At 49.1% G+C, this 27,696-nt stretch overlaps 2 protein-coding genes and 1 pseudogene across 3 annotated transcripts; 2 read left to right on the forward strand and 1 right to left on the reverse strand.

Moving 5' to 3' along the window:
- Positions 1–10,674: 10,674 nt before the first annotated feature.
- Positions 10,675–12,324, forward strand: PITX3 (paired like homeodomain 3; the record flags this gene model as incomplete). Its single annotated transcript, XM_079900039.1, has 3 exons — positions 10,675–10,804; positions 10,978–11,180; positions 11,737–12,324. The coding sequence occupies exons 1-3, from the start codon at positions 10,687–10,689 to the stop codon at positions 12,322–12,324; spliced, it is 909 nt and encodes a 302-aa protein (XP_079756165.1). The 5' UTR covers positions 10,675–10,686.
- A 1,245-nt stretch (positions 12,325–13,569) lies between these two features.
- On the reverse strand, positions 13,570–16,485 carry ELOVL3 (ELOVL fatty acid elongase 3). The gene is given in 6 exon segments (XM_079900275.1): positions 13,570–13,977; positions 14,236–14,272; positions 14,276–14,337; positions 14,340–14,386; positions 15,025–15,156; positions 16,103–16,485. Coding segments are annotated over 6 exon segments (786 nt in total). The 5' UTR covers positions 16,204–16,485; the 3' UTR covers position 13,570.
- Positions 16,486–19,752: 3,267 nt separating this feature from the next.
- LOC307175449 (formylglycine-generating enzyme-like) lies at positions 19,753–20,862 on the forward strand (annotated as a pseudogene). The gene is made up of 2 exons: positions 19,753–19,762; positions 19,855–20,862. The product of its transcript is annotated as a formylglycine-generating enzyme-like (transcript).
- The last annotated feature ends 6,834 nt before the right edge of the window (positions 20,863–27,696 follow it).

Here is a 27,696-nt window from a genome sequence, read left to right on the forward strand (position 1 = left end):
CACATAATCTGATCTCTTCCATATCATGGGTGGGGAAATAGAGATACACACAGCAGGGCTGGGGGAGCAAGACACTACACATCTGGCTAACGTGGGAATTCAGGAAAGGCTTCCCAGAGAGAATGAGGCCTGAGTGGAGCTTAGGGGGATGAGTAGGAGTTGACAAAATGAAGACTGGTTAGAAATATGTTACTGTCAGAGGTGTGCAGAAAACCACTAGGAGACTGGAGATTAAGACAGGGTCAGGTCCCGAAAGTCTGCTGTGCCACGCAAGGGAGCTTAGCCTTTATCCTGAGGGCAAACAGGAGCCACTGAAGGGTTTTAAGCAAAGACATGACTGGTCAGATTCACCTTAGGAGTATATTATATAATAGGGCTTAGGGCCCTCAGGGACACCCTAGAAACCCAGCCTGACTCCACATGTTGCTTGGGACATCTGTCCTATCCCTTGCAACTCCCTAACCTGCAAGCACCAAGGCCACACCTTGCCCACAGAACTGAATTTGGTATCACCAAGGAGCAGGTAGCCCTGGTAAGGCTGGGAGAACATAGCTTGTGTGAGACAAGAGTGCAGACTGACAGGGAACTTGCCCAGGCCTCTGAGGAGTGCCCAGCCCAAGCCCTGAGAACCAGCTAGAACCTCTTTTAATTTTGCGGGGGGAGGGGGAGTAAGGGAGTCATAGTTAAGTTACTTGTCCAAGGTCACTCAGTGATGTTGCAGCTGGTGGCAGGGTTAGAATACTGTTTTAGTTTGTCACACTCCAAACTCTGCTTTCTCCACGAAGCCACCTTCCTTGGAGGAGAGGAAAAAAGGGCTGGGGTGGGGGTGGGGATGGGGGGTGGGGGCGCAGCCGAGAAGAGGAAGAGAGAAAAATGCAAGGAAAAAAGGAAAAAGAGGATCAGAAAGAGAAATTAGTCTTTCGAAGTGGCAGGGGAGGGAGGAGTGAGACAAACAGCAGGGGCAGAGTGGTGGCGGAGAAAATAAAAGAGGAAAGAAAGGCGAGACGTGGGAGGATTGGAGCAGAGACAAAAGGGCAGAGAGACAGACAGCGACAAGTGGAGAAAAACGCCGAAACTTGAGCGGCAACGAAGTCTGAGCGCTGAAACCCCACGGCCTCTCCCGGCCCGTGCGCCCTCCCACCTGGTCCTATCCCCCAGCACCGTTCCAGTTCGCTCGGTGTGGCGGCCTGGTCCCACCTCGCCGCCGACCGGCCCCGGTTCCGCGGGGATACCCGGTCCACTCTACGCTCGCCCGCTCGGTTCCGCCAAAATGTTCTTCAGCAGCGCCGTTTCAGCCACGTGGGAGGGGCGTGGTCCAGTTGCTGAGGAGCGCCTCCGATTGGCTAGGGGGCGGGGTTCCTGGCGGCGCGCCGGCCGGACCACCCCCCTGAAGGCGGGGCCAGAAAATTCACAGCTGGAAAGGGTGGAGCCCCGGTAGCGCAGCTGGAAGGGGGCGGGGCCCGACGCGCGAGGCTCGCAGCGGCGGGCTGGGGGCGCCCTGGACTGCCATAAAGTGAATGGGCGCCAGCGGGGGGTGGCAGTCCGCGGCGAGGCTTACTCTCTCCCAGCGAGTCCGGGAGCGCCGGAGCGGAGCGGCGGCCCGGGCGCAGGGGGGCGGCCCCCACCCCGGCCGGGTGCCCGGCCTCTGGCCCCTGCTTGCCCTCCAGACTGCGGCCGCCGCCGCCGCTGCCGGGAGTCTGCCTGCTGCGGGACTCACTGTGAGTGCTTGACCATGCGGGGGACAGGGGCTCACGGGGCCGAGGGGCCATGGCCGGACTTCAGGATCCCTAAAACGGGACCTAGGGCTGCTGAACTGGAGAACGGTGCCTGGGGAACGGGTCGAGACAGGGAGGGGGGACTGCAGACCTGGGGCCAGGACTTAGAAAAAGGGAAACTTAGCGCCAGGACTCGGGGGACAGAGAAGGGGAAGACTCGAGGGATCCGAAGAGAAGTCGGAGACATGAGGTCAGGACAGGGGCTCCGCGAAGCAGGGAGTAGAGTCGGGAAACCATTACCAGAAAGCGCCCCGGAATCCGGGGGCGCGGGGCCGACAGCCAAGGAGCCAAAGGGGTTGGCGAGGCCCTGGCCAGTGGGGGCAGCTGGCGGCGGGCGCCCAGCAAGGCGGCAGTTGGCAGTGCCCAACACCCCTCGGCTGGGTCTCAGACTCCAGGGACCGGGAGCAGGGGTGCGTTAGTCGCACAAGCTTCTCTCTTCCCAGCTGCTTTGCAATTGGGATAGGAACCGTGTTGTGAGAACCCGACAGCGACCGGGTCAGATGGCCGCTGTGTGGGCTGCAAGGCCGAGGTTGGGTAGTCCGAGTGACCAGGCGGTGGGTCTGGTGTGTCTGCTTGGGGTGTCAGGGCCCCGATGGGTCCCGACCTGGGGCAGCCACGGAATTGGACGGAATGTCCGCGGCGCGCGGGGCTCAGGGCTTACAGAATGTCCGGCGCAGCGAGGTTGGTCTCTCCGGAGCAGGCGCTGTGTCGGGCAGTGGTGGACAGAATGTCCCTGGCCGAGTGGCATGTCCATTTACCCCGCAGCGCCTGCCCAGCTGCTGCGTGTACGGTGGTGTTTGCTGTGGTGGGTTGCCTAGAATCGCAGCTCACACTTTTCAAACTTGTCTCTGCTCCTAGGGGCTGCGGGACATGGAGCAGGGAGTGAGAGTAAAGGCTGAAGCCTGGCCTTGGGCTGGAGTGGCCCGGGAGACATTCCCTCTCTAACCCAGACTAGATGCGATCTGAGCATCACCCCGGACTTCCAGAATCCAAATTTGTGGAGAGAGAGCCAATGGTGGGACTGCTAGTGGGAACCAAGACCAGGAAAGGAAGGAATGAACCACAAAGGGCAATGAGAGGGCAAAGAAGAGCCTAGCACAAGCCCCTGACAGCTTCAGTTCCCTCACAAACTCAGAGTCAACCCCTAATTCCAATACAGCTGACCAGGTACCCCCCAGACTCTGCCTGGGTGTCAGCAGGCTAAAGTCTCCTTTCCCACAGTGGGCAGGAGCCCAGGCCCAAAGAGAAAACTGCAGCCCTTTAGCAAAGCAAACCCTGTGGTCTTGTTTCCCTTTTTGCTTCCTCAGTCCCACCAATCCCCACACCACTCTGGTGGCTGAGAGGAGGTAGGAAGGAGACACAGAATCCAGACACTGGGATCCAACACGGGACTTTATTGGCCTCCATCTCTGGTTGGGAAGGATGTCTCAGCCCTACCCAACTACCCTGTTTGCTTTTCCTACAGCTGGGAGAGGGCCCTGATTTCTTTGGACCCGTACAATGACCGCCCATCCTGACTCCAACTCTTTAACCAGAGCCCAGTTAAGCTGAAGGGAACAGAGTAGAGAGAACTCTCCCAGTCTATGTAAGTAAGCAAAACAGCCCATTTGGCGACTGAGTTTCATGGGGACAAGTGCAGGGTAATATGTTTAGCAATGAGTAATCTAAACAAGTGGGTTTCAACCTTTCTTACCCTCCAACCATGAATGACATAAAATACGTCCTCCCCACACTCCCACCTCCACTCCTTACTTTTAAATTCACTTATCACCAGCTAGAACATTGTTTTCCAAACTCTTTTGTCCCTCTCCCCTTTTTGATAAATATAGAGTCATATCCCAGTTACCCCCATCACATTCTGATACCCTTTTCAAGGGGCTTGTGCTCCCATTGTCTTTGAAAACCACTGAAATTATGGGTGAAATGAAAGGCTGAGTCAGGAAAGGAATAGGGAAGGCATTACCTGAAGACTGTAGCCCTAAGTTCTACTTTTGCCAAAAAGGCCAAAAAGCAATGGCATTATAATAAAGATGACTAGAAACAAAAGGCAGACCTCCTGCCCCTGCATAAAGCCATTTAGCTGAGTGCATGCCTGGTCATTGGCTCTTAGGGAGAATCTCATGGACCTAGAGAAGGGTCAGAGAATGGTGGCAGAAGGGGGAGCCAGAGGCTGCTGGAGAGAGCAAACTTGAAGGTTTAGGCCTTTGGAAAGTGAGATAGGATGGAAATTCACAAAATAAGGAAAGGCCTAGATAAGCAGATTTGTTTGCTCCCCAAATCCTGAAACCAGAGATGAGGGGGCCTCTTAGAACTGGAATGATGCAAGCACAGGATGAATAGGAAAATGTTCCTTGGCACACTGTGGGCAGCAAACTTCCAGAGCTCTTTTCCAGAGAGGTGGTAGAGGCAGGAAGTAGAAAAGGAATCCTTAAGGGCTTGGAAGGATCAATGCATGTCAGAGCTACAAATGGTTGCTGGAGCGGAGGGGGTGAGGAGTGGAAAGAGCTCAGTCCCTGGTCTTAGGAGAACTGGATTAGAATCTCTTCAATCTGTGTAACCGTGAACAAATTCGTCTTCTTAGAGATGCAATAGGGATGGTCATTCCTGCCATTCGAAGTGGTTTTAAGAGTTAAACGAAATCATATATTTGAAAGCCCTTTGCAAATGGAGAAGCACCACAGAAATAAGAAACATTATTGCTGTTATTATGCCCAAACTGTAGGTCCCCTGTAAGCACAGAATCTTCATTTCGAAGGGTGGTGTCTCAAGCCTTAGATCAGCCTGCTAGCGTCCGTGATCCAGTCATGGGAAGATTCTCAATGACAGATGAGACACCCTATCCTAGGCTTCAGATGCCAGCCACTATCCCTCCCCAAGAAGAGTTCCAGGGAGCTCCCCAAATGCTTAGATCCTCTACCAGACCAAATATCCTGATCTGATCCCTGCCTGCCTCCTGCTCAAGGATGTGAATATGGACCCGGGACCCAGGTCCAGGAAGGGAGGGCAGAGGAGGCAAGCTGGAGCTGAGTTGGGGATGAGCACAAGAGAAAGACAACACCCAAATCTTTTCTTCTCCATTTACTCTAAATGATGCTTCCTAGAGTGTGAGGGAGGGAGATGGCAGCTAACCTGAAGGATCCACTAGGTCCTGAGCTTTGGGACTATCTAGAGTGTCTAGAGTGTCTAGTCCCTAGTCACTGACAGGGACTCATGATAAGAGTGATAGGGAAAGAAAAGAAAAGGCAGTGGGGTGAGAAAGCTGCTTTCAGAACTCTCTCCACTCCTCCTGCTTCCCTGGGGCCTTCTTTTCACCTCTCATAGTTTCCCTTTTCTTACCTCTCCCCTGCCCAATCCATTCTGCTCACCACTGCCAAATAAAGATCCCAAAGACATTGCTTTGATGTCACTCCCTCACCTACAAGCCTCCAGTGACTCCCACTGCTGGGAGCAATGCTTCTCAGTGGGGGGTGAGGTGGGAGAGGGCAGTATAGGAGTGGGAGTGGCATGACACTGCAGGCTAAGCCAACCCCATCTTCCTGGTGTGGTGATGTCACTTGAAGATGTCTCTTGGATAGAAAACACTTTTTTCATATTAAAACAAACATAAGTATGGAATGGAATGCAAAATTTGCTTTGATTTTTAACATAAGGCTGAAGATCTCAAAGAAATTTCATACTGGCGGCCGCTGTTTCAGGTTGTGCCCCTAGTGTCCTGTACTATCTTCTCTCTTACTTAGTCTTAGGGTTGTGTTGGTGGAAAAGCTGGAGTTGCTCTAGCCTACACTGTATCAAGCCTGGACCCCCACCTCTTGCCCCTCGTTGGACACCCTCTCAGCCTGACCATTATTCTCTGATGATCTCGCATTGCCCACACTGAGACCCTGGCCTCTGATGATCTCGCATTGCCCACACTGATTCCCTGCTACCCTCTGAACCTACTGCTCTGTTATTTAGAAGCCTCTGCCCCCTTCTCTGCCTCCCTAATTTCCAGATGAGCCAGGTGCTACGTCCTCTGAGCCCCAAAACTTGATACCACCTTACATGCGCTACCGTCTTTCTGATCTTCCACGATCTGAGAATCAGGCCCATGCAGACCACCATTCCATCCTGTGCTCTGTTTGCCTCCCTAGACTCTAGGCTCCTAGAAGTTAGGGTCTGTGCCTTACCATTCTTGGGTATCTGTCTTAGCACCTAATGCTTGTTGAAGGAAAGAAGAAGGGAAAGGGGGAAAAGGGTGTAGAGGCCCATTTCTCTGATCCCTGATTTACCCTTTGATAAATTAAGTGCATCAAATCATTGCTGCCTCTACCCGAGTCTTAGGGTTTCCTCTTGGCTGTGAGTTGTGAGCCTTGTCTACAGCTGTCTTCATTTGCCCTCATTTGCTGACTGCAGCTCAGCAGACCAGACAGTGTGGGTGCCCGGCATCCCTAATGAACATGAGGCTGTGTGCACTTAAGGGCCTCACTTTAGTTTTAGGTTTATAGGATGGTTCTGTCCTAGTTTAGGGCCCTGGTTTACACCTGTTCGCCAATTTGCTGCTTGCTGAGCTGAGCCACAGCATCACAACTCCATCCCCTCTTATCTTCTTTTTCATTCAGCCCATGCAAGAAAAGGTTTTCTCCCATTTCAGTTCCAGGGTGTGCCTCCTGCCTTGGGTATTATTATTGCAACTACTTGGGGGCTCTTTGGCTGTGACCCTGGCCTACCCCTTTGGCTTCAGGACAAAAGTGGGCGCACATGGCAGTTGCCTTCTTGCCATGAGTTGTGTCCCTTGGAAACCATGGCCTCCCCACTATGGCCTCGCTGGTCTGTGACATTCTCGGATCTCCTCCTTAATTATCTTGGATATTTTGTTCTTGCTGCAGTCCATGACAGCTTCCTGTAATTCCATGCTGTACTTCAGAGTCAGAGGTCACCTGCAGGCCTTCTATTCTCCCTAGGGCTGGGATTGCCACCCTGACACCAGTGGGGCCTGGGCCATGCACCCCCTGCAGGGTGTGTTGCAAAGGCTGGGGTGGGGCAGGAGGCCCCCCCAAGAGCTGGACTCAGCACCACTGTTATCTCTTGACTCTCTTTGGCCCTTTCTGGTATTTCCTACCAGCATCAACCAAACGTGTGGCTTCCAGACCTACTGCCTGTCCCTGTCCACTGAGTGAGGCGAAGTCCCTGGCCGCAGTCCCAACTCCCCAGCTTCCCGACCTCCAGCAGTTTGGGGGAGCTTAATCCTCAGCCAGCCTGTCTCCAGCTCAGACAACAGCTTGGCGCCCCCAGCCTCTGCCTGACTAGCCCACCGGACACGAGTCTGCTAGAGGCCTCTGCCCCCACCCGCTCTCTCTGCTGCCTGCCTGCTATTAGTGTTCCTGCTTTTTCAGCTCCACAGGCAGGGCCCTTCTCAGCCACACCCCCTCTTTCTGCTATGACTAACCCAGCCAAGAGCCTGAAGCCTTTATTCTTTCCTCTACCACCAGTCACTGGTGCCCAAAGTGGCTCCCAGCTTGGGCTACTCTGCCCATTTGGCTGTTTCCTTATTGCCTGGACCCTCCTTTATGTTTAGGACAGAGTGCTCACAACACACACTTGCATCCTCTCTAAAGTGCAGCATGCTTCCCTGTATTCAGAGCAACTCTTCACTGGGAGACACAGGATCTAGGGAGGTGAACCACTCAAGCAATGGCAGAGACAAGAATGAGATCTTATTTACCACTCTATCCTGAGTGCCTTACTCAACGCCCAGCTCACAGAAGGTGCCAAACAAACAACATTTCAATGAATGAGGGGGAAAACAACAACAAGAACAACAACTTGGATAGAGTTTGACCCCTACCCATTTTTTAAAATAACTTTATTTATTTATTTATTTATGGCTGTATTGGGTCTTCACTGCGGCGCACTGGCTTCTCATTGTGGTGGCTTGTCTTGTTGCGGAGCACGGGCTCGAGGCGCACAGGCTTCAGTAGTTGTGGCACATGGCCTCCGTAGTTGTGGCGCACGGGCTTAATTGCTCCCCGGCACGTGGGATCTTCCCGGACTAGGGCTCGAACCCGTGTCCCCTGCATTGGCAGGTGGATTCTTAACCACTGCACCACCAGGGAAGCCCCCTACCCATTTTTAAATGTTATGTTTTATTTTAACCTTGTAACAATACTGAAGGTAGATAGGGAAGGGATCATAATCTCACTTTTACAGATGAAAAAATATGCCTAGATAGGTAATTTGCCAAGGACACACAGCTAGTAAGTTGGGGAGCCAGGACGTGAACCCAGATCTTTTGACTCCAATCCTAGTTTCTTTGGGGTATACCAGATTACTTTCCCAGGAGGGGCCTCGTCAGTTTCTGCCCCCCACTGCTACCCAATCCTCTTTTTCCAGCATTCTCATACCTTCTCCCCACTCAGCCAAACAGTCTCTCTCCAGCAGCCACTGAGTGTAGACCACTCCCTCCCGTGGCTCCTTTGGCTTCCTCCTCCCCCACAGAGTCCTTAGTTCCTGGGACTGAGAGCTGCGGTTCAAAGAGGCCAGGAAGGGGAAGGGGGAGGATAATGGCTAGCTCCAAAACAGCCGAGGCAGCTGTCCCTGTCACAGAGAGAGGAGACTGTGTGACGGTGTGTCCGTCTGCCTGAATGTGGGAGCGCGTGTGGGAGAGTGTGTGTTTGTAGGCCTCTAGCTCCGAGTCCTGGTGCTTATTTTGTCTGAGTGGGGGCCCGTGTGTGTCTGCATGTGTGTCTGTCTGTCTCTGGGAACACACAGCCTGAACTCTGCTTTCTCAGCCTCGTCTTTTATTCTGGCCCTTATCTCTCCTCACCCTGCCTCCCTCTGCTGAAATAAAGGGTGAAACCAAGACACAGGTATGGAATGCTGGGGGAACGGGAGTTTGGAAAATGGGAAGTCTGGAGGCAAAGCAGACTGGAAGGATGAACGGCAATGGTGGGATTCAGCTTTCCCTACAGGGAAACCCAACTGTCCCTATTTTCCCAGCTCTGCCTTGCTCCTGTGGGCCTCTGGAGAGGTCAGAGGCATGGTTTGCAATTTTGAGGGCATCTTAGGTATGAAGAGACTTCAGAGCACCCCTTTTTCCAGCTCTCAGTTCTAAGCCTCCCCAGCTACTTGGGAAGAGCTACTAGTCAAGGCTGCTCCAGGTCCCTCCCAATGGCCTCTCCCTTCTATTGGAGCATCATTGGGCCAGCCCTAAGCCTCTGGCTCCAGTCCTCATATCTGGAAGGGGAGGGAAGCAGAGCAGCCCCACCCCTGGCCTGACTTCTCTCCTTCCTTCCCGGGGTTCCATTCAGCCCTGCTTCTCCAACCCTAGGAGAGGGTCCAAGGTCTAGTCCTCTCTGCCTGTGGAAAGAACAGGGACTGTTTCTCAACCTCCTGCCTTGACCTCTGACCCATCCCCAATCTAGCTTGAGAGGTGGAGAGGTGGGGGGACAGCTGTCATCTCTGAGCTTGTTGAAGGGGGCATTACCATGTGCAAATACAGGCCGCTGCCCATCTGCGCCTCCCTGAGAAAGGCTCCTAATAAATTCAGAGCAGCCAAGTGACACACGTCTCAATCTAGGCTAATCCTCCACATTAATGCCACCTTGCACAGCCTGCATTAAGTCCCTGTTAATGGGGAGGCAGATGGACCCCTCCTACCCAGCTTTTCATCCCTGTTTCTCTGTCCCCAGCCTCCTTTGGTTCTCCTCTGACCAAGAGGCATCTGGAGTCTTGAGCCCCACTAGTGCCCTTTTCCCTTCCCCCCACCAGAGGGGGCCTGGGAGAGCCAGAAGGAAAGGGGACCCTGCAGGGGAGACTTGGAGGGGGACCCAGGCAGGCTCCTGGGCAATGTCAGGTAAGGTTTGGCATAGGGAGTAAGGGTAGGAAGGGGGTTTTAAGAAGCCCACATCCACAGCCTGGGGTGGGCCAGCAAGAAGCTGTGCGTGACAGTGGTGACTGGTAGGGTGCAGTGTGTGTCTGGGCAGGTATAGAAGCAGAGAGTGATTTTCAAAATTGTTTTTGATCATGGAAGACTTTCTTCAAATGAAATCTCTCCAGAAAGCATAAACAAAACAGACAAAAGCAGGGCTGCCCTAGTTGAAGTAGACCCGAGTAAGATCAGGCTAGATCTCTGTCCCTGAGGTTAGCCCTAAGTTCCAGTCCCTGAGGGGGTTTGTGAGGAGGGCCCCAAAGAACACAGTCTGAAAAAGCAAACCAAGAGAAGCAGTTTAGGAATCTCCCAGACCTGGTTCAGATCCCAGCTCCACTGCTTACAAGCTCTTTAACCTTAATCATTACTTCAAGTCTCAGTTTCCTCACCTGAAAAAGGGTGATCATACCTAATATTGATGCATTCTTGTGAGGGGAGAGATAATGAGGTGAAGACACATAGTAAGTACTCATAAATGATAGCAGTGATTCTCCTTATGGGAGACATATAAGGCCTGGTTCAAAATCAAATCTGTCCCACTGGAGAGTGAATAACACAGGTTCAGACTGCGTCTCAGGTGTGACTGGCTGAGAGGCATGTTTGAGTTTAAGGGGATATTGGGCACTCGTGTGAGAGGGAATTTAATTTTTGAGTATGTGGTGTATGGTATGTGGTGTGCAACAGTGTGGTTTTCATTAATTCAATAAATATCTGTTGAACACCAACAGTGCACCAGGCAGGGTTCTAGGTGCCCAACACTGAAGAAATCAAAGTCTAGTGTGTATAACTGTGTATAAAATCTCTTGAGTATACACCTCTCCCCGCCTTAGGCTGCTGTTTCACCATTCTATCCTAGGGCACCCTACACAGGGGTAGCTTTATGTCGGTGGCAGAGAAAAGGGGCAGAGAACTAGTGGGGAAACACTACTGGGAACCGGATAACCCGGAGATTTTCTACCCATTAACCAGGTCTGTGTCTTCGCTTCCCTCCAGAGTCCTCCCCCCATGGAGTTCGGCCTGCTCAGCGAGGCAGAGGCCCGGAGCCCCGCCCTCTCGCTGTCAGATGCGGGCACCCCCCACCCCCCAATCCCGGAACACGGCTGCAAGGGCCAAGAGCACAGCGGTGAGCGCGCCACCTTCTGGGGGGTGGGGGAAATAACAGCTCCATCCCTAACGAGGGTGGGACCCGGGAGTGCAAGCCCAGGTGGGAGTGAGGGGCCCCGCCGAGGAAGTCCCCGAGCCCGGGAATCCGCACAGGCAAGAACGCGCTGTGACCGACCCCACCCCGGCTCCCAGACTCGGAGAAGGCCTCGGTTTCGTTGCCCGGCGGCTCCCCCGAAGACAGCTCGCTGAAGAAGAAGCAGAGGCGGCAGCGCACGCACTTCACCAGCCAGCAGCTGCAGGAGCTGGAGGCGACCTTCCAGAGGAACCGCTACCCCGACATGAGTACGCGGGAAGAGATCGCCGTGTGGACCAACCTCACCGAGGCCCGCGTGCGGGTACGCCGCCCCCCACCCCCAGAGCCGCCACCCTCACTCCATCCCGGGCCTCCCTCTCGCGGGCCGCTCCGCAAGTAGCTTCGGAACCAGCATCCTGTAGTTCTGCCCTGCCTGCCCCATCCTCGGACCCAACACCCGACGTCCCCCGGCCCCGGCCCCTGCCCGCACGGCCTTCTTTCCGCCAGCCTCCAATCTCTGCTCTTCCTGCATCCTTTCACTCCAGACGGCGCGCTCCCTCTCCCCTGGCACTGTCTCTGGTTCCCCTCTTCACCTCTCCTAGACCCGATCCTGCTGCCCACCCCCGCAGCCCTGTCGCCCCCGACTCAGTTCTGCGGCAGACTGTTTCTTTCTCAGCCCGCTGACTCCGTGAGCTCTTCCCTCACCCCGACCGGCTGCTCTACCACCCCATTCCCGTTTCTGGGTGGTTATGCTCCACCACCTCCTCTCGCTTATGCTCCGCCCGGCCCCGGACCCCGCTTGGTCCCCTGCCTGGGCGACCCACCCACCAAACAACTGCGAGGGCCGGGCCCTGACAGCCTTTCTCCCACGCCCACAGGTGTGGTTCAAGAACCGGCGCGCCAAGTGGCGAAAGCGCGAGCGCAGTCAGCAGGCGGAGCTGTGCAAGGGCGGCTTCGCGGCGCCGCTAGGGGGGCTGGTGCCGCCCTACGAGGAGGTGTACCCCGGCTACTCGTACGGCAATTGGCCACCCAAGGCGCTGGGCCCGCCGCTCTCAGCCAAGACCTTCCCGTTCGCCTTCAACTCGGTCAACGTGGGGCCTCTGGCTTCACAGCCTGTCTTCTCGCCACCCAGCTCCATCGCCGCCTCCATGGTCCCCTCGGCCGCGACTGCCCCGGGCACTGTGCCAGGGCCCGGGGCCCTGCAGGGCCTAGGTGGGGGGCCCCCCGGGCTGGCTCCGGCCGCAGTGTCCTCCGGGGCAGTATCCTGCCCTTACGCCTCGGCCGCCGCAGCCGCAGCAGCAGCCGCCTCCTCCCCCTACGTATATCGGGACCCGTGTAACTCGAGTCTGGCCAGCCTGAGGCTCAAGGCCAAACAGCACGCCACTTTCAGCTACCCCGCCGTGCCCGGGCCGCCCCCGGCCGCCAACCTCAGTCCGTGCCAGTACGCAGTGGAACGGCCTGTGTGAATGGCCCCGCCCGTCGATCATCCCTGAGGGCGGGGGCGATAATTTACGGCCTCTACGGACTGGGGTCGTCTTGCCTGGCTTGCCCCCGCCCCGGGGTCTGAGAGGGGTGCTGGGGCAGTCGGGCTTGGGGAGGCGGCCGGCTCAGGAGAGAGCCTTCCCCCTCCCAGGCCTGAGGGGTGGACTGGGCCCTTAGTCCGCGCCCCTGGAACTGAGGCCAGGAACAGGGACCAGTTCCCCGGGGGGCCAACTCACCCTTGGTCCACCCCGCCTTCTCCAGACTCCCCTTCCCCGGTTTTCAAAGATAAATGAAATAAACGTGCGCGGACTGTCAAAGGCCTGATGATTCAGAGTTGCGGTTGAGCCTTCTCCCCTTATCCTTCCCCATGTCTAAAGGAGAGCTGGGTGTACAGGAAACAGATAGGGGTCCAGGCTTCTAGGGCTTCAGTCCTCCCCAGGCCACCATCACCAAGACGGGGAAGCCTGGGGATTCCTGGAGCTGAGCGGCGCACGCATGCGTGCGTGCGTGTGTAGGTGTGTATGGCTTGGACAAAGCTGGTACTGCAGCGCCACCTCGTGGTCTCATGGAGGATAACTGGAAGGTCTGATCTCGAATGCTTACTTAAAGATGTCAATTCTGCAGCTTAGGAAGCCTATGACTTTAGAAAAAGTTACTCCACCTTTCTGCAGCTGTTTCTCACTGTTCCTATGAGGGGCTTGGGCCTCTAACAGCAATAAACTTCTGGTCTGTAACAGACATTTATTAAGTGCCTACCAGGCCTAGTATTCTTATTGAGTGTCTGTGTGTGACTCATCCTTCCACACACCACACCCTCTTAAGCTTCTCACCCACTGCCAGCAGCCCTCCTCCATCACAGCAGTCCCCTTCATCCTCAAAATCCCCAAACCCCAAAAACCTTGTTGAAATCTTTAATTTAAAAAATAGAGCAAGAAGAAGAAAGATTTCTGGAAATATAGATCACTCAGCTCTGGGGAGCCTCTTCAGTCCCACTCCATCCCAGGGACTGTTTGGCCTTCACATTAAAAACAGAAACAGCAAAGTACTAGATCACACCCCCACCCCAGGGGTGACACTTCTTGACTGTCATAACCTCCTGCCACCTTGGGGTACACATCCCGTGGGGAAACCATGCAGAAAAGGCATCCTAATTATTTTCCCAAACCTAAGCTCAGCCCTTCAGTGCCCTGGGGAGGAGAGAGCTCAGGGCTCCTTCTTTTCTCCAACCCTTCACTGGCTCTTGGTCTTGGCCTTGACCTTGGTAATTACATAGTTTTGGTGGAAATAGGTTGTATACAAGATGAAGGACCAGAAGAGGTGTTCCTTTGTTGTATGGCATCCCTGTTCCTGTCTCCAGATGTAAGTCAGGATACCGACAGTAGCTCCCATAAACATCTGCAGGATTTGCAGGCTGGTGACGAGCATGGGAAACCACCTGGGGGGCTTTACTTTGGCAGCCTTCAGAGTATAGTAGGTGTACATGATGGCACGTACACCGTAGTTCATGGTCATGAACCAGCCGCCTGCAGCCACCTTGTTCTTGTATCCAAAGCTCTTGTACACTAGCTCTGTGCTGTGGTGGTACCAGTGCACAAAGATGAGTGGCCATTTATACAGGATGATGAAGGCTGTGTCTCCTGGGAGATGGGGAGTCATAGCTGGCATACCACCCAGTGTTGGGACCACCCTCCGCACTGGACGTGGGGGCATATGGGGAATTGTCAGGGCAGGGAGAGGGGTTTTTGTGGCAGAGAATCTAAGGAGGGGCTTGGGTGAGAGGTGTTGTTAGGACCCAGGGGTGGGGAAGGGACTTTCCATGTGATGGGTAAGGCGGGGGGGCCCTGAGGAGGGGTGCAGTTGACTGGACACCAGAGAGACGAAGCCTTGCCACTCACCAAGTTCAATGATCTTGCTGAGAACAAAGTGGCAGGATCAGAATTTGATTATGGGATTATCGGTGAAGATGAAGAAGCATACAGTTTTCTTTAGGCTCCCCTAAGTAGCACAGTTCCCGTATAGCCCCATGTCCTCACTGCCCCAAGGATACTGAAATGGGACAGAGGAAAAGGGTATAAGGGTCATTCCCAGGCACCAATCCACGCTTCACCTGGTCAAATTCCACCACCTCCCCCCGCTCCACAGGGGATGGGTCACAGCTTCTGAGATCCTGTGGCCAACCTGGTAGAGCCAACCAGTAATCTAGAAGACATGAAGGCTAGAGAAGGACCAGGGAGTGCTGGAGGTTGGGACTGAAAGTTGAATTAGGGAATAGGGCTCATGGGATGGGAGGAGATGGGTGGCAGGATGGGGGGTGATCGAAGGAGTTTGGGGGGGCGGAATATGGGAAGAAGGGGCTGGGGAAGTTATTGGGAGGTCTTGGGATAGGGTATTAGATGCAGAGAGTATTAGAGGCTGGGGAAAATGTTGGAAGTACCAAGACTCCATGAGCACAAGAGGACTTGTGAGAGAGAGCAGAGACAGCTAGTTCGGGGACTGGAGAAGGAAAACGGGAATATGGGAGGAGGGTGGAACCTGAGGAGAGAGTTAGAGCTGAGAGAATGGGATAGGAAGAGAGTTAGGGGGCAAAACTTGGGGAGTTGATACAATTGAGGTTTCTAGAAAGTTTTTAGGGATAGAATGTGGGTCTAGGGTCTATAAGATGGGTTGTGGGGGGGGGGTCTTACCTGAAGATTGCAAGGCAGAATGACCAAAGGATGAGAGGTCCCTGCAGGTTGAAGCCCTTCCGTGCCCTCATGTAGTTCTGCCCCACAAAGATGAGCAGCAGGTAGATCAGAGCTATGGTGAATGAGGTTGCCCTGGCAGGCAGAAGGGAGAGGGGATGGGCTTATGGGTAGGTGCTGGTTAGAGGAATGCCCACTCATATCCCCAGGTGAGTGCTCTGGGTTGGAGTCCTACTTCTGCCATTTACTAGCTGTGTGACACTGGAAAAACTACTTAGTTTTCTGAGCATTAGTATTCCCCTTATTTTGTAAGAGGGGAATACCACTCCTTTCCTGACAGTGTTAATATATACAAAGTACCTAGCACAGGGCAGGGGCTATGTCCAAGGTTTCTTTGATTACTGCTCTCTCAATGGGGTTGGGAGCAGGTGACAGCTGCTGACCCATGCCTAGAAGCAACCCAGGACTGTGGTGTAAGAAGAATGTGGCAACAGCTTCTGCCTGGTTGGGTCATGACAAATTGGAGCACAAAGTCAACCCACAAACACCTCTGAGGAGCTCTTGGGCAAAGCCCGAGGAAATTTTGGAAGAGTATCTAGATTTTGTCTCCTTCTCCACAGCAGGGATGATGGAGCATTTGAGGAACAAGATGATAACTGTGAAGGGAAGGCTGTCCCCGGGTACCAGCACTATGCACGCATGCGCACACATGCGGCCACAAAGGATGGAGAGTCATCTATAAGGTGGGTGCGAGTAGGAGTTCAGATCAACTCCATTCTTCAGAGACCAGTTCTCACTACACTCTTTCCTCTTGGTTTCTGTCTCCTCCCACATTCCTCACCCCATCCTCTTATTTCTGCCTTCCTTTCTTCCAGACCTAACCTCTCTGAGGTGCCACACTACCTGCACCTTGGACAACGGGTACGTGAAGCCAGTACTGGGGAGCCCGATACCTTTGCTCTTTAGCAAAATCACTGTGGGTATTCTGTGTATCGCCCTCCCCCTCTTCCGCCAATCCCCCCAAATAGCAATCATCAGAGTTGGGCCCCTGACACGGCTCTTCCCCTTCTCCAGGTCTCACCAGTACTCCTCCAAAACGGGCCTTATGTCCTGGAACAGCTCGAAGTTGTAGGGCTGGAACATCTGCTCTACTTCATCTGAGACATTCATGGCTGTGACCATTTCGTTCTGCAGATGCTGAGGTCGGGAGCTTAGGGAGCCGGACGAGAGTTAGGGGACCGAGGATGGAGCGAACCTTGGGGCAGGACTGACCAGACCCAGAACCCAAGGTACTACGCGGCAAGCCGAAGAGCGTCAGATCCAGGCACGTGCGCTGCAGTCCAGCCGGCTTCCACCACCGCCGCCACTGCGGTATATAACGCGGAATTGCCAAGCAGCAGGCCTCGGAGGCTCGCGGCCCCCTCCCTGCGCCCGGCCAATCTCGACCAAGATACGCCCCTGTCCCACCCCTGGGCCGCAGCCCGCTCTCTGATTGGTCATTCAATGGATGAGGCTCCCCCCAGAAGCCTCGCACTACAGTTGGCCTTCGCCACGCCCACCTTCCCATCTTTTTCTCCCGGCAACACTTCCACTCCCACCTGTTTGGCTTAGCCATTGTGGCCTTGCTAGTTACCGAGACAGGCCAGGCTTCCCCTGGCACTGCCGACTATAACTTTGGCTTCAGTTTGCTTTAATCCTGACCTACCTGGCAGTGAACAGAGAATGGAGGTGTCCTCAGTCTCTGGTGCCAGACATAGGGGGTGTCAGTTTCCCACCTCCCCGAGACGCTGGGAAAACCAGGCCTGGGATGAGGCTGGGTCAGGCTGGGGAAGGAGCAGCAAAGAGCCCCTCCCGTAGTCCCACCTGCCTCCCTCAGGTCTGTAGTTGTGGGTGGGAGGGAGATGAATTATAATGAGTTTTATTGTGGAGGTAGTTGATGTTTGTTGAGGCTGTTGTGGTTTCTTTACAGTTTCCTGAATTCCTGAACTGCTCCAGCCTGACACCCAGTAATAACCCTGGGGAGGGAATGGGGTCACCCTCTGGGCTTCTGGGATTATTGTCTTCAGGTTTCCTGGAGACCTCCTGCGATTTATAGAAGAGGAGATGCAGTGCATCTCCCAGTGTCCTGCGTTCACCCCTAGTCTGTGCTTATCTAATCAAATCTACTTTTTCCTTGCCTGTATACCCAGCCCCAAGCAAATAAATATTTTAAAACTTTTAAGGCCTTATTTATTTCTCTCCTAGTCTTTATGAGAGTGAGGGAGAAATACAAGGCTTGAAGGCAGTTTGAGATAAGATGGAGATTTGCAAAACAAATGCTAAGATAATTAAATGTAAAATATTTAAAACCACAAAGCTGCTATAAATGGCTCTGTGCAGTAAAGCCCACAGGCTCTGTAGCCAGAGGACCCAGGTAGGAATTCCAGCTCCACTTCTCAGCTACTGTCTGAGCTGAGGGTGGAGTGAGAAGTCCTGCCCATGCTATCTAAATGACTCTCAAGTGCATCCCTTTGTCTCTGTTCCTCATCACTTCTCACCGGGTTACTACAGCCACTACCTTAGTCACAATAACTGGTTGCATCACCACCTTCTCTAATATAGTGCTTTCTATTGCATTAGAATCAAAAAAGAACACCCAAACCTGGCTGATCATAGCATTCCTGAGCCCCAACCCCAGAGCCTCTGACCCAGTATGTGGTCTCGGACCATTCTTTGAAAACCACCACTTTCTGTCCTCTCAGCCAAAAGAGGGTTCTCAAACGTAAATTGGATCAAGCTGCTTTCCTGCTTAAAAACTTACTGGCTCTCGATTGCTTCACACATAGCCTGACACTCAGAAGGTGATCAGCACATGTTTGATGGATCAATGAACAAATGAAAGAATGAACATTGCAAGAATAATACCAGCTAGGGACTTCCCTGGCAATCCAGTGGTTAAGACTCTGTGCTCGTAATGCAAGGGGCACAGGTTTGATCCCTGGCTGGGGAAATAAGATCCTGCATGCTGCACAGTACAGCCAAAAAAATTAAATTAAATTTAAAAAATTAAAAACATAGGTGTGGCCACCTGTTGGGATCTTTAATAATTGAAAAAAGAAAAACAAAACAAAACAGCTTAAAAAAAAATAATTCCACCTAGGTGTTACAAGACCTGGATTCAAATGTCAGCTCTACCATTAGTTATGCGATTTTAGGCAAATTACCTAACTTCTCTGAGACTCAGATTCTTCAATAAAATGTAGATAGTCATACTTGCCTGCCTACCTCACAAGGTTGGGGTCAGTATACAAGTCAGATAATATCAATGAAAGGATATTATGGACTAGACACATGGAAATGTCAGGGTGAATCATTTGGGGAGGTTTACAAATGCATATGGGTATGTATACACAGTCCTGGGTTTCTCTCAAATAAAGATATTTTACATTGCCTTTCCCTGTGAAGTTTAATGGTGAGGCTTGAGGGAGGGGTGTGTGTAAGAAGGGAAGAAGAAGAAAAACCTCCAGAAATTATTTCCTAGGGGAAACCTTCCCTGACATTTGGACTTGGTCTGCTACTCCTGTTATATATAAATTGCTCTCATAGCATGGCATTTCTTTCGTTCAATGAGAGTTTATAATTATGATTTCTTGATTAATACTTGTTTCCCCTACTAGTCCTTGAGCTCCATAAATGCAAGGAATATGTCTACCTCTCATTAGCTACCAGAAAGGTCTTTCTAAAACATACATTAGATCATGTCATTCTTCTTTAAGAACAAAAAAATCTTCAGGACAAAGTCAGATTCCTGAGGTTAGCCCTAACTCTTTCTTTATAGCCAATGTCCCACCATCCTTCAGCCGCAGCGTTCCACATTTTAGCTATAATGGAAGAGTTGCAACCCCATAACACAGCACCATATTTTCAGACTTTTCAGCTCCTTTACCTCTCTCCGTATTGTTCCCTCTCCCCACACATCATTTTCTCACCTGGACAAATCTTATTGTTCCGCCCTAGCTCTGAAGTCACTTACCCTGCAAAAGCCTAATCTTTTTCAGACAGGGACAACCCTTCTCTTCTTTGTCTTCCACCCACAGGACTTTGCCCAAACAGCCTTCCAGGATTGTGCTTCTACCGAGGGAGTACAGTTAACCATATATTTCCTATACTATCCTGGCTCCCACACCCTATCTCAAAGGGTCGTTTTTGTTAGGTCACTCCCCCTCTGAGGGATGCACACAGCTCTTGGCACAGAGTGGGCACTCAAAATATGTCTGTTGCTTTGAATTGAGTAGGCACCTAAGAGGAAAAACAAACAATAAACATGTGTATTTTAAAAAAGACTCAATTCCTTAGTAATTAGGGAAATGCAAATTAAAGACTGTAAGCATAGTATGGTTCCAATTAACAGCCATTAAACAGAGTAAAAATTAAATACCCAGCGCTGGTCCAAGCTTTGGGTAACAACAGATACATTCACACCTGGCTAGTGGCCAGGTAAACTGCCATAATCCTTCGAGAGGCACACTTAGGTCACACTTAGCAAGAGCCAGCTAGTTTGCTTTGACCCAGTCTCTCATCTAGGAATTTAAAACCCGGAAATAGAACAAAACAAAAAAAATATCTATGTGTACTAAAATACTTACGTCATTGGGACTTAAAAGGGCTGCAAACAATCCACTAATGAGTGCTTAAATTATTAAATACTATACTACATACTAAGATTACAAAACAGCTTGCAGCTACCAGAACATGGAGAAACGTGAAACCATGTTTGTAAAATAACGTGAAAGAAAAACAATATTTAAAACTGTATCTAGCTCGTCCTTCTGCCGCTGCTCTTGGGCCGGGCAGCGCGTGGGGGAGGGGGGCGAAGGGGCCGGGGAGAGGCTTCGGGCGCGGCTTCCCTCGCAGGCTCCTGGGGTTCTGGCACTCCCCAGCGGCCCGGGGCCCATGGCAGCTCGGCGGCAGCGCACCGGGAGGCCAATGTCCGGGGCTCGGTCCCCAGAGAGCCGCCGTTCCTACGCTCCAAGGTGATCCCCATCCCTGCCGGAGTATTTACAGTGGGCACCAATGATCCTCAGATAAAGTAGGATGGGGAAGCACTTGCGAGGAGAGTTGCTATTGATGTCTTTTACATGGATGCCTATGAAGTCAGTAATGCTGAATTTGAGAATTTGTGAACTCAGCTGGCTAGCTGACAGAGGCTGAGAAGTTCGGTGACTCCTTTGTCTTTGAAGAAATGTTGAGTGAGCAAGTGAAGTCTAATATCCAACAGGCAGTTGCAGCTGCTCCCTAGTGGTTACCTGTTAAAGGCACTAACTGGAGACACCCAGAAGGGCCCAACTCTACTGTTCTACACGGGCCAGATCATCACGTCTCCTACTGCACGTGGATGGGGAAGTGGTTGCCCATGGAAGCTGAGTGAGAATACAGCTGTCGACGAGGCCTGTAAAATAGACTTTTCCCCTGAGGCAACAAACTGCAGCCGAAAAGCCAACATTATACCAACTTCTGGCAGGGTGAGTTTCCTGTGACCAACACCAGAGCGGACGGCTTTCCGAGGAACCGCGCCTGTTGACGCCTTTCCTCCCAATGATTATGGCTTATGCAATATAGTAGGGACGCCTGAGAGTGGACTTCAGACTGGTGGACGTTCACCATTCTGTTGAAGAAACGATTAACCCAAAAGGCTTTCCCCTTCTGGGAAAGACCGGTTGAAGAAAGGTGGATCCTACGTGCGCCATAAATCCTACTGCCTATAGGTGTCGCTGTGCTGCTCGAAGCCAGAACACACCCGACAGCTCCGCTTCGAATCCGAGATTCCGCTGAGCAGCCGACCGCCTGCCCACCACCGGCTAAGAGCCAAGAAGAGCCTTCCCGAATCCGAGAAGTCGTGTGTAACCTGCACACGGCTTCCATCAGAACGCTGAACAATCTCGTGTGAAGAATTCCCGCCCCGAGGTGGGTTACATGCCTGCCCGATGGCCAAAGGAACGCCATTGCCAGACCAAATCGTTGACTTGCATCAGCATGTGTGGTTTATCGTGTGGTGTATTTCACGTTACCTTTGAGAGTCTTTAAAAGAGGAAGGAAGTGGAGGGCACCCTGAGCTAGGCTTCAGGAGGCCTGCCTTCTCCCCCTGCGGTTAGACCCCAGAGTCCCACACTTGACCTTCCTGGGCCTCAGTGACCTCATCTGTCCAGTGAAGGGATACATAACACGATTTCTGAGGCTCTCTCCCGCTCACAGATTCTCTGAATATATCAGATTCTGTTGTGATTTCATAGTGAGAATTTATGACTGATGATTTTTTACCTATTTTTTTCCATTTGTGAACCTTGGGTGATACTAACCATGTACAATAACTGTTCTCTTATGTATTATTTTCAGAAAAGGATGGGGGTGGTGGTGGTGATGAGTCTTTATATTCATACTGCATTTCTTTTTGTCAAGGAAATCAGGGTCTTTTACATTGTTATGATGAATCCCACTTGGGTCAGTGATGGTATGCTCAAGTTCAGCAATCTAAACACACAGGAATGTCTGCGGGGTGACTCTACTGTGCTTTATCCTTTAACATTAAATGCCTGTGGTTCAGGGGGGCAGTTACAAGCCCCATTTCCCCCGTCCCCAAAGCCTTTGGTGAATGTGAAACGTGTGCTACACGGAGAAACCTGTTTAATTCCAGACGTACGAGAAAAGTAACAAGCACCTTGAATTAACTGTTTTCAAGGTATCCAATGTTTTGTAATAGGGAAGCAGGAAATCTTACTGGCTGTGGAGTATCAGATGATTTGGATCATGCACTGTCAAATAAGCTGGTATCTGCTAAATAAGAAAAAAAATTTAAAAAAGAACTATCTATCCTATCACCTCAGTTATCTAAAAGTGATGATGTCCGTAAAGTTTGAAGTCAAAAAGAAACACTAAAATATGAAATCATTTGATGGGATGGGTGAGATTATAGGAAAGAATTAGAAGCATTTAAGGTTTTTTTCCATGATATTTTAAAATTGATCTCATAACATTTTTTAATGCTATGCACCCAGGGAATTATGCTTTTAATATAGGAAATGATCAGATATAATGTTAAGTAAAAAAATGTAGGATATAGAATGTACATGTAATATGGTCTCAAATTGGTGGAAGAAATGTAGATGGAAAGAATATTTGTAAACTTTTTGTAGAGAAAAAATATGGAAGAAAACTATGTTGAGAACCAGTATTGGAAGGAAATTCACCAAAATGCTAATAGAGTTTGTCTGAATAGTGAAATAATGGGTGATTTTTATATTATTTTTAAAATCAGTAAATGTTCAAAACTAAAATGAATGTATTGAAATTCCTTGGATTTCAGTCTTTGCCGTGTGTTCTGTCACTAATTGGCTTCTCTGCTTCTACCTTCCCTACTCTAAGGTCCTGCATGTCCCTATCAGGTTCATCTCCTTTCCCCAGTATTTTTACTGACTTGGTTTGGCTTCTAGATTTCTGCTGTGCCTTTACTGATGCTTCTTCTCATACTTCTCACTTCTTTAATGATGTTCTTTCTTTCTTTTTTAAAAAATATTTATTTATTTGGCTGTGCTGGGTCTTAGTTGCAGCATGCAGGTTCTTCGTTGCGGTATGTGGGATCTTTTAGTTGTGGCATGCAGGATCTTTGAGTGGCGGTATGCAGGATCTAGGTCCCTGACCAGGGATCAAACCCATGCCCCCTGCATTGGGAGCACGGAGTCTTAACCACTAGACCACCAGGGAAGTCCCAATGCTGTTGTCTCTTAAAGTCCTGTCCCATCTCTTTCTCTCTCACTCTATACTCTCTTTCCTGGCTATCTAATTCCCTCTTAGGGCTTTACCTGTTACTTCTACTTGGATGACCCCACATTACTTATCTTCTATATTGACCTGTCTTCTCTATTCTTGCTCACATTTGCAGCTGCCCATTGGACTTCTCCACTTGATGACTTGAGTTACAGACAGCTCACACTCAGGTGTAGAAACCCAGCTCATCTTTTACCCAGACCTGCCTGTTCATTTTGCTAACTTATTTCCATTAAAATCACCACCGGGCTCTAGGTTCCTAGGCAGGATTGGCTACATAATTTGCAGGGCTCGGTGCAAAATAAAAATGTCAAGTCCCTTGTTCAAAAATTATTAAGAATGTCAAGTTGGCGGCAGCAGAACCTCAACCAAATGCAGGGCGCTTCTAAGTGTGGGGCCCTGTGTGGCTGCACAGGTGGCACACCTAGGCTTAAATCTAGGGGTCATCTTGGACTCCTCTCTCTCCTTTATTTTTATTATTTTTTATCATTTAAAATTTATTTATTTTTTTATAGAGCAAGTTCTTATTACTTATCTATTTTATACATATTAGTGTATATATGTGAATCCCAATCTCCCAATTCATCTCACCACCACCCCACCACCCCCGCCACCTTCCCCCCTTGGTGTCCATACATTTGTTCTCTACATCTGTGTCTCTATTTCTGCCCTGCAAACCAGTTCATCTGTACCATTTTTCTAGGTTCCACATATATGCTTAATATATGATATTTGTTTTTCTCTTTCTGACTTACTTCATTCTGTATGACAGTCTCTAGATCCATCCACGTCTCTACAAATGACCCAATTTCATTCCTTTTTATGGCTAAGTAATATTCCATTGTATATATGTACCACATCGTCTTTATCCATTCATCTGTCGATGGGCATTTAGGTTGCTTCTATGACCTGGATATTGTAAATAGTGCTGCAATGAATTTTGGGGTGCATGTGTCTTTTTTTTTTCTTTAACATCTTTATTGGAGTATAATTGCTTTATGATGGTGTGTTAGTTTCTGCTTTATAACAAAGTGAATCAGCTATACATATACATATATCCCCATATCTCCTCCCTCTTGCATCTCCCTCCCTCCCTCTCTATCCCATCCCTCTAGGTGGTCACAAAGCACTGAGCTGATCTCCCTGTGCTATGTGGCTCCTTTCCACTAGCTATGTATTTTACATTTGGTAGTGTATATATGTCCATGCCACTCTCTCATTTCGTCCCAGCTTACCCTTCTCGCTTCCTGTGTCCTCAAGTCCATTCTCTACATCTGCATCTTTATTCCTGTCGTGCCCCTAGGTTCTTCAGAACCTTTTTTTTTTTAGATGCCATATATATGTGTTAGCATATGGTATTTGTTTTTCTTTTTCTGACTTATTCACTCTGTATGACAGACTCTAGGTCCATCCACCTCACTACAAATAGCTCAATTTTGCTTCTTTTTATGGTTGAGTAATATTCCATTGTATATACGTGCCACATCTTCTTTACCCATTCATCTGTCAATGGACACTTAGGTTGCTTCCATGTCCTGGCTATCGTAAATAGAGCTTCAATGAACATTGTGGTACATGACTGTTTTTGAATTATGGTTTTTCTCAGGGTATATGTCCAGCAGTGGGATTGCTAGGTCATATGGTAGTGCTATTTTTCATTTTTTAAGGAAACTACATAATGTTCTCCATAGTGGCTGTATAAATTTACATTCCCACCAACAGTGCAAGAGGCTTCCCTTTTCTCCACACCCTCTCCAGCATTTGTTGTTTGTAGATTTTCTGATGATCCCCATTCTAACAGGTGTGAGGTGATAACTCATTGCAGTTTTGATTTGCATTTCTCTAATAATTAGTGATGTTGAGCAGCTTTTCATGTGCTTCTTGGCCATCTGTATGTCTGCTTTAGAGAAACGTCTATTTAGGTCTTCTGCCCATTTTTGGATTGTGTTGTTTGTTTTTTTAATATTGAGCTGCATGAGCTGTTTATATATTTTGGAGATTAATCCTTCGTCCATTGATTCGTTTGCAAATATTTTCTCCCATGCTGAGGGTTGTCTTTTCATCTTGCTTATGGTTTCCTTTGCTGTGCAAAAGCTTTGAAGTTTCATTAAGTCCCATTTGTTTATTTTTGTTTCTATTTCCATTACTCTAGGAGGTGGATCAAAAAAGATCTTGCTGTGATTTATGTCAAAGAGTGTTCTTCCTATGTTTTCCTCTAAGAGATTTATAGTGTCTGGTCTTACATTTAGGTCTGTAATCCATTCTGAGTTTATTTTTGTGGATGGTGTTAGGGAGTGTTCTAATTTCATTCTTTTACATGTAGCTGTCCAGTTTTCCCAGCACCACTTATTGAAGAGCCTGTCTTTTCTCCATAGTATATCCTTGCCTCCTTTGTCATAGATTAGTTGAGCATAGGTGCATGGGTTTATCTCTGGGCTTTCTATCTTGTTCCACTGATCTATGTTTCTGTTTTTGTGCCAGTACCATATTGTCTTGATTACTATAGCTTTGTAGTATAGTCTGAATCCAGGGAGTCTGATTCCTCCAGCTCCGTTTTTTCCCTAAAGACTGCTTTGGCTATTCGGGGTCTTTTGTGTCTCCATACAAATTTTAAGATTTTTTTGTTCCAGTTCCGTAAGAAATGCCATTGGTAATTTGATAGGGAATGCATTGAATCTGTAGATTGCTTTGGGTAGTATAGTCATTTTCACAATATTGATTCTTCCAATCCAAGAACATGGTATATCTCTCCATCTGTTTGTATCACCTTTAATTTCTTTCATCATTGTCTTATAGTTTTCTGCATATAGGTCTTTTGTCTCCCTAGGTGGCTTTATTCCTAGGTATTTTATTCTTTTTGCTGCAGTGGTAAACGGGAGTGTTTCCTTAATTTCTCTTTCAGCTCTTTCATCATTAGTGTATAGGAATGCAAGAGATTTCTTTGCATTAATTTTGTATCCTGCAACTTTACCAAATTCATTGATTAGCTCTAGTAGCTTTCTGGTGGCCTCTTTAGGATTCTCTTTGCAAACAGCAAAGTTTTACTGCAAACAGCAACAGTTTTACTGCAAACAGCAACAGTTTTACTTCTTCTTTTCCAATTTGTATTCCTTTTATTTCTTTTTCTTCTCTGATTGCCGTGGCTAGGACTTCCAAAACTATGTTGAATAATAGTGGCAAGAGTGGACATCCTTGTCTTGTTCCTGATCTTAGAGGAAATGCTTTCAGTTTTTCACCATTGAGAATGATGTTTGCTGTGGGTTTGTCGTAATGCCCTTTATTATGTTGAGGTAGGTTTCCTCTATGCCCACATTCTGGAGAGTTTTTATCATAAGTGGGTGTTGAATTTTGTCACAAGCTTTTTCTGCATCTATTGAGATGATCATATGGTTTTTCTTCTTCAGTTTGTTAATATGGTGTATCACATTGATTGATTTGCATATATTGAAGAATCCTTGCATCCCTGGGATAAGTCCCTCTTGATCATGGTGTATGATACTTTTAATGTGTTGTTGGATTCTGTTTGCCAGTATTTTGTTGAGGATTTTTGCATCTATATTCTTCAGTGATATTGGTCTGTAATTTTCATTTTTACAGTATCTTGGTCTGGTTTTGGTATCAGAGTGATGGTGGTGGCCTCATAGAATGAGTTTGGGACTGTTCCTTCCTCTGCAATGTTTTGGAAGAGTTTGAGAAGGATGGGTGTTAGCTCTTCTCTAAATATTTGATAGAATTCACCTGTGAAGCCATCTGGTCCTGGACTTTTGTTTGTTGGAAGATTTTTAATCACAGTTTCAATTTCATCACTTGTGATTGGTCTGTTCATATTTTCTATTTCTTCCTGGTTCAGTCTTGGAAGGTTATACCTTCTACAAATTTGTCAATTTCTTTCAGGTTGTCCATTTTATTGGTATAGAGTTGCTTGTCATAGTCGCTTAGGATGCTTTGTATTTCTTCGGTGTCTGTTGTAACTTCTTCTGTTTCATTTCTAATTTTATTGATTTGAGTCCTCTCCCTCTTTTTCTTGATGAGTCTGGCTAATGGTTTATCAATTTTGTTTATCTTCTCAAAGAACTAGCTTTTAGTTTTATTGATCTTTGTTATTGTTTTCTTTGTTTCTATTTCATTTATTTCTGCTCTGGTCTTTATGATTTCTTTCCTTCTGCTAACTTTGGGGTTTTTTTGTTCTTCGTTCTCTAGTTCCTTTAGATGTAAGGTTAGATCGTTTATTTGAGATTTTTCTTGTTTCTTGAGGTAGGCTTGTATAACTATAAACTTCCCTCTTAGAAGTGCTTTTGCTGCATCCCATACATTTTGGATTGTCGTGTTTTCATTGCAATTTGTCTCTAGGTATTTTTTGATTTCCTCTTTGATTTCTTCAGTGATCTCTTGGTTATTTAGTAACGTACTGTTTAGCCTCCATGTTTTTGTGTTTTTTACGTTTTTTTCCCTGTAATTGATTTCTAATCTCATAGTGTTGTGGTCGGAAAAGATGCTTGATGTAATTTCAATTTTCTTAAATTTACCGAGGCTTGATTTGTGACCCAAGATGTGATCTATCCAGGAGAATGTTCTGTGTGCACTTGAGAAGAAACTGTAAGCTGCTGTTTTTGGATGAAATGTCCTATAAATATCTATTAAATCTACCTGGACTATTGTGTGATTTTAAAGCTTGTGTTTCCTTATTAATTTTCTCTCTGGATGATCTGTCCATTGGTGTAAGTGAGGTGTTAAAGTTCCCCACTACTACTGTGTTACTGTGGATTTCCTCTTTTATAGCTGTTAGCAGTTACCTTATGTATTGAGGTGCTCCTATGTTGGGTGCATATATATTTAGAATTGTTATATCTTCTTCATGGATTGATCCCTTGATCA

Source organism: Stenella coeruleoalba, assembly GCF_951394435.1.
Source record: "Stenella coeruleoalba genome assembly, chromosome: 16".
NCBI lineage: Eukaryota > Metazoa > Chordata > Mammalia > Artiodactyla > Delphinidae > Stenella > Stenella coeruleoalba.